A 12798-nucleotide genomic window follows, 5' to 3' on the forward strand; every position below is an offset into this window, starting at 1 on the left:
CAACCGTCCTTTTGCTGGTTTGGAGATCTAAATGGCTCCTGGGCTTCCTAGTCTATTATTATCTTGATTTGGTTTGGTTTTGTGTGTTGAGCTCTGGCAGAGCTTCAAAGAACTCCTTCCTAACCAAGGTAGAAAAATGACTAGGATATAAGAGACAGTTCCACTTCTAGGCAAATCAGGTTTACCTTTCCTCTGGTCTCAGCAGGTATGTGTGAAATACATAGATCTCTTTTTATGAGGGGAGAAGAGTCTGTTCTCTATTAGTTACACTGGTAAGGTCAGACCATCATTAAATGTAATGAACAGTAAACCGACAATTACCAAACACATCCTCCAAAACTCTGTCCTCAAAAAAGAGTAGACATCATAGATTTCTGATTCTATTGATTCAAATTTCTTTTCTTTTTTTGCTCCCAGAAGCTAGGACGACATCCCAGGAATCCCATCAAAATACACTTAGTCTTTGATTATTCACATTAACTGTACAAGAGCTAGACATGGCCTCTCTGTGTGACTGGGAATGCTGAGGGAACTATTTCCTGGCACATCTTGCCCGTGCTGTAGTCCAACCCCCCTCCCCTGCCCCTCAGTTAATGTGGTCGGGGGAAGAGGCAGCATCTTCTTTCACTAAGCAGGCAGTGTCACAGTCCATCTCATGAACAGCTTGCTCTCCTCCGTGGACATATATTTCTGGAGTGCCATTTACTGTACGGGAGCCAATTGAAATTCCTTGCCTAAATCCATCTGCAAGAAAAAGAAAACATTTTGAGTCCCTTACTTAGTAAACAGGATTCCAGTCACAAAACAATGAAGGCAGTTTGTTTCATATTGCTTTCTTTAATTGTCTCTATATGGTTGGCAAGTTGTTTCAAAGATCTCATTTGAAGACTAGCCCCCAAAGCTTTTCCTCTACTTTGTTTGAAACTTGTTTCCTGATATGTAAATAAAGGATTTGCTCATGTTTAACATGACATCAGTGGGGCACTGGGGTTCCTTTTATCCAGTTTGGCGTAGTGGTTAAGAGTGGCAGGACTCTAATCTGGAGAACCTGGTTTGATTCCCCACTCCTCCACTTGAAGCCAGCTGGGTGACCTTAGGTCAGTCATAGCTCTCTCAGAGCTCTCTCAGCCCCACCCACCTCACAGGGTGAATGCTGGGGGTGGGATAATAATAACATACTTTGTAAACTGCTCTGAGTGGACATTAAGTTGTCCAAAAGGGTGGTATATAAATCAAATGTTATAATGTTATTATTAATTTAGTAGGTCATTGGAAATGTGTTATATTTGGCTGAAAGGAACTTCCCATTCCTGCCTAATGAAATTGGCCCATCAAATTATTGTTTCCTTCTTTCACAGATACTTAATTGGCTGTTCAACTCATCTTTTACTGGCTTAAAAATAGATTAAAAGACCCATTTACCAGCCTGTTAAAATATAGGGTTTTAATTATTTTGAAATTTGAACATTTGATTTTCTGTTTAGTAAAGAAGAAGCAAGCAGAACTATGAGTAATTAGGGATCCTTGAAGATATCTAGGGAGTCACAGCCAACAACGCTGAATTGCATGACATTATCATATAATGGCAGTAGGGTTGTGAATACTGCCTTGGCAAATCCCAAGGGATTTTGAAGGTCGTGCTCTCGAAGGTGATATTGAGGAGGATGTGATCTCACTTCTGATGATACTCAAGGAATTCTCTCCTAATCTCTGTAGTAAAGACCATAGAGGCACAGGGAAATTCCTAGAGCTTCATTATGGAGGTCATTTTCTAGACAATTTTTCTCACACTGTTAACTGTTCAAGTGAGATGAGGGCAGGTATTATCTACCACAGACAGACAAATGGAAATCTTAAATAGCAGAATTAATTAAAACCACCAGTAGCCATTAGCTGAGTCTTTCTACAGCCATTGGCCTGCATGATCAAGAAATGATATGTTCCAGACATAAAAATGTTACATGTGATTAACTTAATAAAATTTTACTGGAACCAATGTGGTCAGACTGTGCCTAACATATTGTAGACCTCTTGTCCCCTCACACTGATACTGTTAAACGTATATATCTGCTATCTGTAGTGACTGTTATACCCAGAGGAAAGCAATCTAGGACTGAGGTCTACTGTGCAAACAGGGGAAAAAATGTGGTTCCATTTAGAGGCTTGAATGTGTTCCCTCCCCTTTGTGTACTGATGTAGTGCTTTTGGAGTGATCAGTGTATTATGGTGGCAAGCTTAAGTATGCATAATTGTGCTTTCCAAAGGTTTCATTAAATATCTTGTGAAATATTTTATTCTACCTTTTCTTTTAGTTCAAGTTTGAAGCCTTCCTCCAATTTAAGGAACCTATACAAACAGTAAATCCTATGCAAAGTTACTCCAGTCCAACCTCATTGACTTCAATGGGCTTAGACTGGAGTAACTCTGCATAGAATTGCACTGAGAATCCCTTAAATGTTCCAATTGGGGTGGGTCTCTAAGGAGTCTTCTCCCAGCTTAAATGGTTCTTTCTCCAACAAGACTGTCTGTAGAATATTATATAAAAGCAAGGCATGGGTAAGACTAGGGTAGGACACAGTCTTGTGATAGGAGAGCACAAACTCCTCTCTAGGGAAAAAAATGGCTTGCATAGGCAAGACCTGGGATAGCCAATATTGTGATTATAGATGCAAAAGTTATTTCACTTCCTTACCTTGTCTACGGATTAAGGGAAACACAAAAAGGGATCTTCCCCTCCTCTTTCTTCGCAAATAGAAAAAGGACCCACCAAGAAGTAGGGCCACAGCTGCCAGCCCCAGAATCACAGCAATAATTACTGAAGAACCTGTTTGGAAAGAAGTAGGGGTCATTTTGTAGAAAAAGAGCCGCAGAAACTCATTAGCATAACTCATTAGCATATGCCCCTTGACATCACGAAAGTGTGTCATTGGCATGACTTATTTGCGTATGCCACACCCCCTAACATCACCTATCCTGGCTGTTTTGGACTCAATCCTGGCCAGTCAGGGCTGAAATTGGGCCCAAAATGGCCAAAAGGGGCTGAAAATGGCCAAAAGGGGCCCAAAATGGTCGGGACTGGGCCACTGTGGTGCAGGAGAGTGATCCACCACCCATCAGAGGCCCAATCCAGGCTGTTTTGGCCCCAATCCAGGTCAAAACGGGCCTAAAATGGCTGAGAATCAGGTGGGCGGGGCCACCTATCATATAACCTCTTTGGGGACCTGCTGGAACTGCGTTCCTGTGCGTTCCCCCTCAAAATGAGCCCTGGAAAGAAGTAAGATTTATAGGGTGGCATAAGTGTGTGTGTGTGGGGGGGGGGGGGTTAGTATCAGCTGCTCTAACTTTTGTGACAGTTCCCTTAGCTACTAATTTTAGAAACGGAGGGGCATCTATCTTCCCTTCTTCAAACTTCTGCAGAGACACTTTGTGTGTTTTTGTTGTTATCCTGATTTAGCTTGCGGGAATCTGCTAGTGGAGGTTGGAATAGCTGTGGACAAAGAGCTGAGCAACTGGTGGGAAGGCTGGGGTGGAGACATAGTGGAGGGTATGTCTCCACTATATCATAGTGATGGAAATGATATCATTGTGATGACATCATTTCCAGAAAAAACGTGCAAGTGACAGGGGGTAGTTTTAGGAATTGCTGAAAACTCTATGGTAAAACCATTTCCCCAGAAGTAACATCAACACACCTTCAAAACCATCTCTTTTTAAATATTTTTCCCTCAGTGCTGCCTCAAGCAATGGGAGTTTGGGATGAGGCATCCCTCACCCTCACTGGGGCCTTGGCAGCCCAACTGAGGGCCAAGCTACACATGACGAATGACACTTGAATGGCAAGTGGATTGAGTGGAGGGCAAGTGAACAGGGAGAAATACACTTGCCGTTCAAGTGTCATTCGTCATGTGTAGCTTGGCCCTGAGTAATGATTTCCTTTTTCTATCTGCTTATCAGTATTGCTTTTATTAGTCTTTGGTTTTCAGAGTTAAGGCGGTTTTTAATGTTAGCTGCTTAAGTCCCATAAATTGGGAGAAAGGCAAGATTATACATAGACACATACATATATACATTGGTGAGGATCTGAGGTAGAGCATGTAGATTTCATTGTAAAAAACTAAGCGGCGATCAGGCTCCTCCCCATAGTGAAGCACTAGGAGAGAAGTAGGTCAGTGACCTGACTAGGGTTACCAGCTCCAAGTTGGGAAATTCCTGGAGATCTGGGGGGTGAAACCCAGAGAAACCTGGAGAAAGCGTGGTTTGGGGAGGGAAAGGACCTTGGCATGGCAAAATTCCATAGAGTCCACCCCCCAAAATAGCCATTTTCTCCAGATGAACTGATCTCTGGGGCCTGGAGACAAGTTGTAATTCCAGGAGATCTCCAGCCACTACCTGGAGGCTGGCAACCCTAAGCCTGACCCAGTACAAAACAGCTCTTTATCTCTCTGCTTGCTCTCCTCTCATTGTAGCTGGTAATCCAAATTACCACAAACCCCTCACTAAATCTGCAATCCTTAATGTTCCTTATCCTCTTACTTAATTGTCAGCACACAACTATTAACTACTCAGGGTTTGCCTCCCCCCCCCCCTCCCCGCCCCAACTCGTAACATGCCCTTAAGAGAATGGGCCAAATCACACAAATACCTGTTGTTCCTTTACACACTGCTCCTGCATAGGAACCACAGACACACTTCTTGGGACCTGTGGGTGTGGCTTGGCATTCAGTGAGAGATGACTCCTGTCCAGTACATTTCACCTCATCCACCAATGCTGCCCCAACAGGCATGCCATATGTGTTGCCCCCTGGTGCAGACACTGCCGCTCCACAGCCCAGTTGCCGGCAGACCACCGTGGCCTGTGTAAGTCCCCAGCCAGAGTCGCCAATAGAAACCCAGGAGCCATTATATTCCAGCTCTACCCGCCCAGCACAGGAATTAGGGCCACTGGCCAATCGCACCTGGAAAAGACCTGGAAAACAAAGGGGGACAGAGTTACATGATGTTTCCTTATTACACAACATAAACTTACCCTATCCCAGTCATATTAATTTAGACCTAATTTAAAATCTAAGCCAAAAATCAGCAGTCACATATCTCTGGAACTTACATCATAAAAAGATAATCATTTATATATTGTAATAATGTGTACAAAACTCATATGTGATCTCAATAATTGGAAATCTCTGGGCATATCCACCAGCAGTAGTACCAGCAGAAAAATACCAGTGTTCAATTTCATGTTGATATACCCTATTATTCTCATTTCCTTAGTTTAATGCCATAGAAACATATGAAGCAATACATGAAGTGAGTGGTTTTGAGCATGGGCCACTTCTAATAAACACGAAAACACAACATGGCCTCATATGTGAACTAGGTATGACATTGTTCGTGAGGAGACTGATACATAATCATTATTATTTGTATGAACTATTCTCTGTACATTATTTATAAAGTATAATGAGCATGCATGGATTAAGAAAGAATCGGCCCATTTGGGGCCCAAATCGGTCCACCCTGGGAGGCCCATTCCTGCACCTTTCCCCCCCACTGGCCAAGTGAGTGGTTGCGGGGAGGTGGAGACTGGGAGTAGGGCATCCTTTGCCCCCACTAGGGGATTGGCAACCCTATTCCCTATTGTACCTATTTTTCTAAGTGTCCTAAATATTATTCCTTATTGTACTTTGCTCAATGAATGTCCTAGCTGTTGTTTATATTGTATTTTCACTTACACTGCATAATCTACCTTGGATCTCAGTGAGTGGGTGAGTGAGTGAGAGAGACAGAGAGAGAGAGAGAGAGAGAGAGAAAGGTGATTCTAATCCTTTGACAGAGTTGTAATCTATTTCCTTATTAAGTACAATTATATACCACTGTTTACTTAAATACTCAAGGCAGAAAATCATGGCTAAGAAGCATGAAATATCATAGGAAAAGCAGAGAGGAAGGGAAGAGAAAAACAAACAAATTCAGAGTATCAGCCCCTTCACAATGTTATATAATGGGGCTGCAGGAGAGCATTTTGGGAGGGGAGGAAACAAATAGAATTTGGTATGTAATGCTGAGCACATGGAGAACACCTTGCTAGTTTTGCCTCTTCTCACTAATGCAGCCGAATGGAATGGCAGTCAATGGAGACAATTCCCAGTAGATCATAGGAGAAGCCATGACAATTATAGGGATGCCTTCAGAAGGTTACGTGTGTTTTTCTTGGACAAATGAACTGGATTGGCAGACAAAGTGAATGCTCTGTATACATCTAAACTGGGTAAAAGCATTTCTGCCATTTTATGTTCATGGGCTCAAGAGAGCTAAAAGTTCTGCCACTGTCAAGCAGGGCAGTTCAAATGCCAGGAAGAAAATCCATTGGCATAACTACTCATCAGTTCACAAAACCAGAATTTCGCCTTTTGCATGCCACTTCAGCCAACCCACTGTCCTGGTTTGTGGAAATTACTACTAACATCCTTGCAGAGAAGCTGTCACATGGGAATGTGTGCAACTATGTCCCATCACCCTTGTTCTGTCATGAAAAACAGGCTTGGGAGAAGAAATCTTTGAGCAGAAAAGTCTCATGGTGGGAAGATGTACTTAATTATTGGCCACTTTTCTCTCAAAGTGACCCCACAAGATTATCCTTTTTCTGCAGAGTACCAGATTTGTGCTTAGTGTTCAGATAACATCTGGAATCCTCTGGGGATGGTGGAGCGGCTTGCGGTGGGTTCTGAGCATAAAACTAGTGAGGATAAAAAGGGTTACACATTTGCTCCATTCTTTACAAACTTGGCTACCTTTTTAAAAAGAACTTTCTGCTCCCTTGCATCATGCGCCATTCATTCTGCTTTACCTGAGCACACAACACTGGCATCCTCAGAATGGCCACAGTTATGCTCTCCTACAGGGCGTCCTCCACAGTCTTTGAAGGAATCTTCAGCTCCTGTGCAGTTCACATCATCCAGCCAGATGCGATCGGGTCCACGCCCAAAGCGTGCTCCATGCGGGGCTTCCAAGGCAATGCCACAGTTCAGTTGTTTGCACACAACTCCAGCATCAATCATGTCCCATCCGTCATCACACACAGTTCCCCACTGTTGCTGGTAGAACACCTCGATTCTTCCAGCACAGGAGTTTGGGCCATCTTGCAGTCTGACGTTAGCCACGTTGGTGATGGATTTGTCTACAAAGAGGCCAGCAATAACATTATTCATGAAAAAATGATGTAGTTGGTGACACTCTCATCCATTTTGGCTATGGGGGAAGGAAACAGTCTGGTTTCCACCTATTGAAAGTTCAAAAGAAGGAAATTCAGACCCACTCCTGAACTTGACATTCCTAATGATCACATTTAAGACAAGAAAAATGCAGTAAGGAAAGGAAAGATGCTGCATTGTGCTAATTAGGTTGCAGTGAAGTCAGCTGATATCAGTAGTGCTTTCCTCTGGTCTATCAAGTTAAAGTTTGGGGCATTTTAATTGCCACAGACTTTGTTTAGGAAAGTAAAAGCAGGTGAGATTGCTCCAGGTCAAATAAAGAAGGAGAATGAATAGCGGGTTGCTGTTCCTCTGTTTAGGTGCCCTAGACAAATAATATTTTGCAACATCCTCCTTGCAGTGCCATATGTTGAGTTGGCAGGGAAAATTATTTTAATTTTAATTTTTAATGACTGTGTTGTCTTTATTTCCTCCTTTTTATAACTACTTATGTTTATTTATTTATTTACATATTTACATATTTATTTATTTATATCATATTTGTGGCTTTAATGAGTGGCTTGTGGAAGTCAGAAATTTCTGTGCCACGTGTCCTGGAATGTAAAGGTTATTGTGCAACTAACAAGCTATCAAGGTGCCTGTGTTGGCCTCGTTCATGTAAGATGTTTCCAGAGCTGAGGCCCAGGCCATTTATCTCTGTGGCTGGATCAGCTGCAAAGTCCAGCACTGCAATTTGATCTAGAGTCAAACTCAAACCGTGCGGTTCATGGTTCCTCGTGTTTCACGAACTTTGAACCACAAATTTTCATGAACTTGCCCCAGTTTGTGAACCGATTTGTTGGAACATGGTTCGTCACTTCCCAAGGCCCTAGAAAGGCCCCCTTACAGTCAGACATGCCAAACTCACAGGGACTCTTCGGGAGGCTCTCCTCCAATCACCCTCCAAGTTTGGCAAAGATTGCATTTCAGATGTCCAAGTTAGAGACCCCCAAAATGGGTGTCTCCAGGAAAGTTATACTGGACACCAGGAAAGGCATGATCTATGGGTTTCTCCAATTGCTGTTAATTTCTCTCCACAATAGGAAAAAATGGGATGGCTGATGGCATTTTCTTTAGGGGCGGGGATCCTAAAATGCCCTTCCCAAAGTCCAAAATCTACCAAATTTTCAGGGGACCTAGTCCTGTCCCTTAAAGACCCCCCAAATTTCTGGGAGATTGGACCTTGGGAAAAGCATGATCTATGGGTTTCCCCAGTTGCTGTCAGAGTTTCTCTACAATAGGAAAAAATGGAGTGGCTGATGGCACCTTCTTCGGGGGCCCAAAAAATGGCTCCCCGAGGTCCAATCTCCATGAAACTTGGGGTTCTTTAGAGGACAGTTAGCAGTAGTTCCCCTGAAAATTTTGTAGTTATATTTTGCAAAATGCCACCCCCTCCCCCTGGATAGCCTCCATAATTTTCCCCATAGGAAATAATGGAGATCAGAGGGGGCTGGGGACAAACAGGCAGGACAGAATTGATTCTGGCTGACAGCAAGGAACGCTGCCATGGTTCCCAGAGTGGGGATTGCCCACTCCTCTTTGCATAGATGCCCCCTTTCCTGGTGGGTTGAGCTGCAAGATCTTAGCAGACGTGTAGAACCCCTGTTTTTACCCATTCCCCCCCCCCCCAGAAACTCAGGTTTTTTCCGCTGATACATCCATTTGAATAAACAATTCTCCTTCTCAGAAAAGCTGTAGAGGAAGGTTTGAGCATGCTTGAAGAGAAGGTGCATCATGGGATACCATCTGTCATCTGGGAGGGATGGTTGGCAGCCACAGCTGTCTATCAAGCTTTGGAGGACTGACATTGGTTTCCCAGGGCTGCAGAAGGGCTGCAGAAGTTTATCCCCCACAGGCCTATGGAATTGATTGATCGGTGCCAGGCTGCCTGCTGTGATGAACTAAAAAAATGAACCAATGAACCAGCCTAAATTTCATCGCAGTTCATCAGAAATGGGCTCTCACAAACTGCCGGTTTGCGAACCACAAACAAGCCAGTTCTTGACAAAGTTTGGTTTATATTTCGGTTCATGCCATCTCTAGTCACTACATGTCCTGGTTGCCCAGAATCTGGGTATGCCACCTAGTTTGGGCCCCTAGCTAGCCCAGATTCCATGTTTTGTTTTTTTTAAAGTAAGGCTTTGAGGATTCAGGTGCAGGAGGCAACATATGCAGGCAGAATTCTGCCAAGTTGAATAAGAAAGAAGCCCACTTCCACTGCCTATTGCTCTAGCTGCAAATGACATGCTTGCTACCATTTTTCCCTCCCAGGTTTTGCAGCTGTCTGTTAGGAAAGCATGAGCAAAGCCAGGCATGAAGAAATGATCAGACAATGCAGCAATTGATGGTGATTGATATGCACAATTAACAAACGACAGGCATGGGATGCACATTAGATTGTCTGCCAAGCCTTGTGAGTTGACATGTCTGGTCTTCTGCATAGCCTATCAGGCTCTAAACTGGAGACTACCTATCACTTTTAAAGACTCTGCGATTTTAAAAAATCCATCTTTGGATGGAAGGCAAGTGTGTGAGAGAGGGGGCAAGCGCCTTGTGCTTCCTGGTCTCCTATGCCTCCCTCACATCACATTTCTTTGTCCTCACCCCTCCTTTGGTACACTATCCTTTAGCTCCATTTTGCAAAAACGAAGTTGCCATTACCCATTACCTGAACAAATAACTGCGGCATCTTGTCCATGATTACAGTTATTGTTTCCCTGGGTATTTGCACGGCATTCTGTGACAGCATCTTCAGTGCCTTTGCAGTTTATATCATCCATCCAGATGGAACCCGAACCTTGTCCAAAATGAGCTCCGCTTAGGACAGATCCAGCCTTTCCACAGCCCAGCTGCCGACACACAACTTCAGCATCATTTATGTCCCAGGTACGGTCACAGACAGTTCCCCACTGCTCAGTGTGGGGTGGACGAACCTCAACTCTTCCACTGCAGCGATTTGAGCCATTTACCAGTCTGAGATCATCTGAGAACAAAGCAATAAAGTGATTATCTCATAGAAAACATGCCCAGATGGCTCTCAACATTTCAGAGGCTTGCTGTTTCACTAGCCAAAGGCAGAACAACTCGGCCTGACCTAGTCTTCCACTGGTGCTCACAGCTGGCAGAAACCAACAGGAACTGAGTGGTGTGGCAGATGATTTCCTGTGATGGATGTGTGGTATGCATCAGATTAAAGGAGGCACACATGACAGACTACTAGTGGGCCCCTTCCTCTTTGGCTGTCAGCATAAAACAACAGCACACTGTATGGCTGTGCTCCATGAGCCTAGACCCACTCTATTCCTCTTTATCATACTTTCTGTAAAGACCTGCAGTTTTACACACAGCTGCCAGCCTCTCCCCTATGAGCTGAGTGGCGGTTCTGCTCTTGACTGGTGGCAAATTATCTCTTTTCCTTGAGAAAGGAGCCACCATTGGCAGTAGAAAACTTTGAATAGACAATGAGGGACAGAGGTCAGTGTTTTTTTAATAATGGTTCAGATATGAATACGTAAAAAGAATGTTTGAAAAGAATGGCCCACTTGCCTTTTTTGGATCTTTTCTGCTGTAGAACATCACATCAAAATAGATTACCTGAACATATAACACCAGCATCTTCTCCGTGGTTGCAGTTATTGGTTCCCCAAGGCTTGGCTTTACAGTCAGAGAGAGAATATTCTGTTCCTGTACATTCCACATCATCTAGCCAGATTGGATCCATTCCTCGTCCAAACCTGGCTCCATGTGGAGCAGATATGGGTGTTCCACAGTCCATGTTCCTACACACCACTGTGGCTTCATTTAAGTCCCAGCTGTCATCACACACGGTTCCATATTGTTGCAAATGAAGCACCTCCACCCTTCCAGAGCACCGACTCGAACCGTTGACCAGCCGAATCTCAACTGGGTCTAAAATGGTAAAAGAGGTGTTGTAGAAACATCACAAACCACCAGATGTTAAAAGAAGAGTCTCAACTCGGACTGAGATAGGATTTATTTTGCTTGTGCAGGAGGAAAGTGCTCTCAAGTCACAGCTGATATATGGGAACCCCTGCTAGGGTTTTCAAAGCAAGAGACTAAGGGCCAAGCTACACATGACGAATGACACTTGAACGGCAAGTGGATTGAGTGGAGGGCAAGTGAACAGGGAGAAATACACTTGCTGTTCAAGTGTCATTCGTCATGTGTAGCTTGGCCCTAACAGAGGTGGTTTGCCATTGCCTACCTTCCTTTCCTTTTCAGAGCTCCTATGATCAAATCATATTGAGCAGCGACTAATAGAAATAATAATTTAATTTCTAAAGGAAAATATGCTAAACAGAAATTTAGCAACCAGCAAGGTTATATTGGGAGCACTAACTAGCATCAGACAGACGTACTTCTGCAACCCTAGTTTTCATTGGAGGTCTCCCATTCAATTAATAACCAAGGCCAGCCGTGCTTAGCTTCCGAGATCTGACGAGCTATCCAGATCATGGCAGGCCTTTTTTTACTTATGTGCATTTAAGCTGTTGCCCCAATGATCTCTAGAATGAAGTATGGAGATCACTTCAATGTATGTACATGGCTTACATCATTATTATGGGACACTGGTTATGCTACTAGTGGCTCTGCCCTTGAATAAACTCCCCACTTGAAATGGCAGCCTGGAATCATCTCTAGTTAGCAATTCTGTCCTCACTGGAGGCTGCCCATAACTTCAGCTTGAGGTTACAATTATCAGGGGAGGGGCATAGCCTTTAGCCATAGATTTACTCATGTGTAAGTAGATGGAGGGGGCTACAATTCATTTGAGATCTGTTAGAAGTTCTCGTTTTGATCCAACCTTAATAATGAGATGCGCCTTCACCCAGAGGATACTGTGGGCAAAAAAGCACTAATTAAGTAACAGGAAATACTGTAACAAAAACATGCAAAGCTGATCTATATCAGGGCAGATTATAGAGCCAGCAGAATTGTCTGCCCAGACTGGCAGAGCCTGCCCAGGTTCCCTCGTAATGACATTTTTAAAGGATCTGCTACCTACTTATTAATCCCTGGGGTTCCTGAAGCAATTATATGAAGAAAGGATAGATAAAAATGTTCTGAAACAGGTCCAGAACACAGATTTTCATCCCAAAAATGCAAAACAGAAATAAGTGAAAGGGTTTTGAGACTGGAGGGTAATGTTTCTTAAATCTCTAATTTTGGAAATGAAGCACAAATTATGGATTACCTGCACACTCGACACCAGCATCTTCTCCATGGTGACAGTTATTAAGGCCCCAAGCACTTGATGTGCATTCACTGATGAAATTTTCTGTTCCAACACAATTGACATCATCCTTCCAGATGGGCCCTGATCCCGATCCAAAAACAGCGTTTGTAGTGGCTTTTAAAGCAACACCACAGCCCATCTCTCTGCAGACAACTTCAGCCTGTTTCATGCCCCAGCGGTCATCGCATATGGTCCCCCATTGATAGTCGTGGAATATCTCAACTCTTCCAGAACAGCGATTTGAACCATTCACCAGTCTGAGTTCTAAGAGGAAGCAAAATGTTGAAGAACACA

The 12798-nt window shown here is 43.6% G+C and overlaps 1 protein-coding gene across 1 annotated transcript in view; it reads right to left on the minus strand.

Moving 5' to 3' along the window:
- Window positions 1-371: 371 nt before the first annotated feature.
- LOC129338538 (deleted in malignant brain tumors 1 protein-like) overlaps window positions 372-12798 on the minus strand; it is a 36823-nt gene continuing 24396 nt past the window's right edge. Inside the window, exons 7-13 of the mRNA XM_054992847.1 lie at window positions 12463-12768; window positions 10842-11156; window positions 9916-10230; window positions 6845-7174; window positions 4643-4966; window positions 2693-2824; window positions 372-744 (exon numbers count right to left, since the gene is read on the minus strand). Of these exons, the coding sequence (XP_054848822.1) occupies window positions 587-744; window positions 2693-2824; window positions 4643-4966; window positions 6845-7174; window positions 9916-10230; window positions 10842-11156; window positions 12463-12768 (1880 nt within the window). The 3' untranslated portion in view covers window positions 372-586. The remainder of the gene's footprint in view (window positions 745-2692; window positions 2825-4642; window positions 4967-6844; window positions 7175-9915; window positions 10231-10841; window positions 11157-12462; window positions 12769-12798) is intronic.

Source organism: Eublepharis macularius, chromosome 12, assembly GCF_028583425.1.
Source record: "Eublepharis macularius isolate TG4126 chromosome 12, MPM_Emac_v1.0, whole genome shotgun sequence".
Lineage (NCBI taxonomy): Eukaryota > Metazoa > Chordata > Lepidosauria > Squamata > Eublepharidae > Eublepharis > Eublepharis macularius.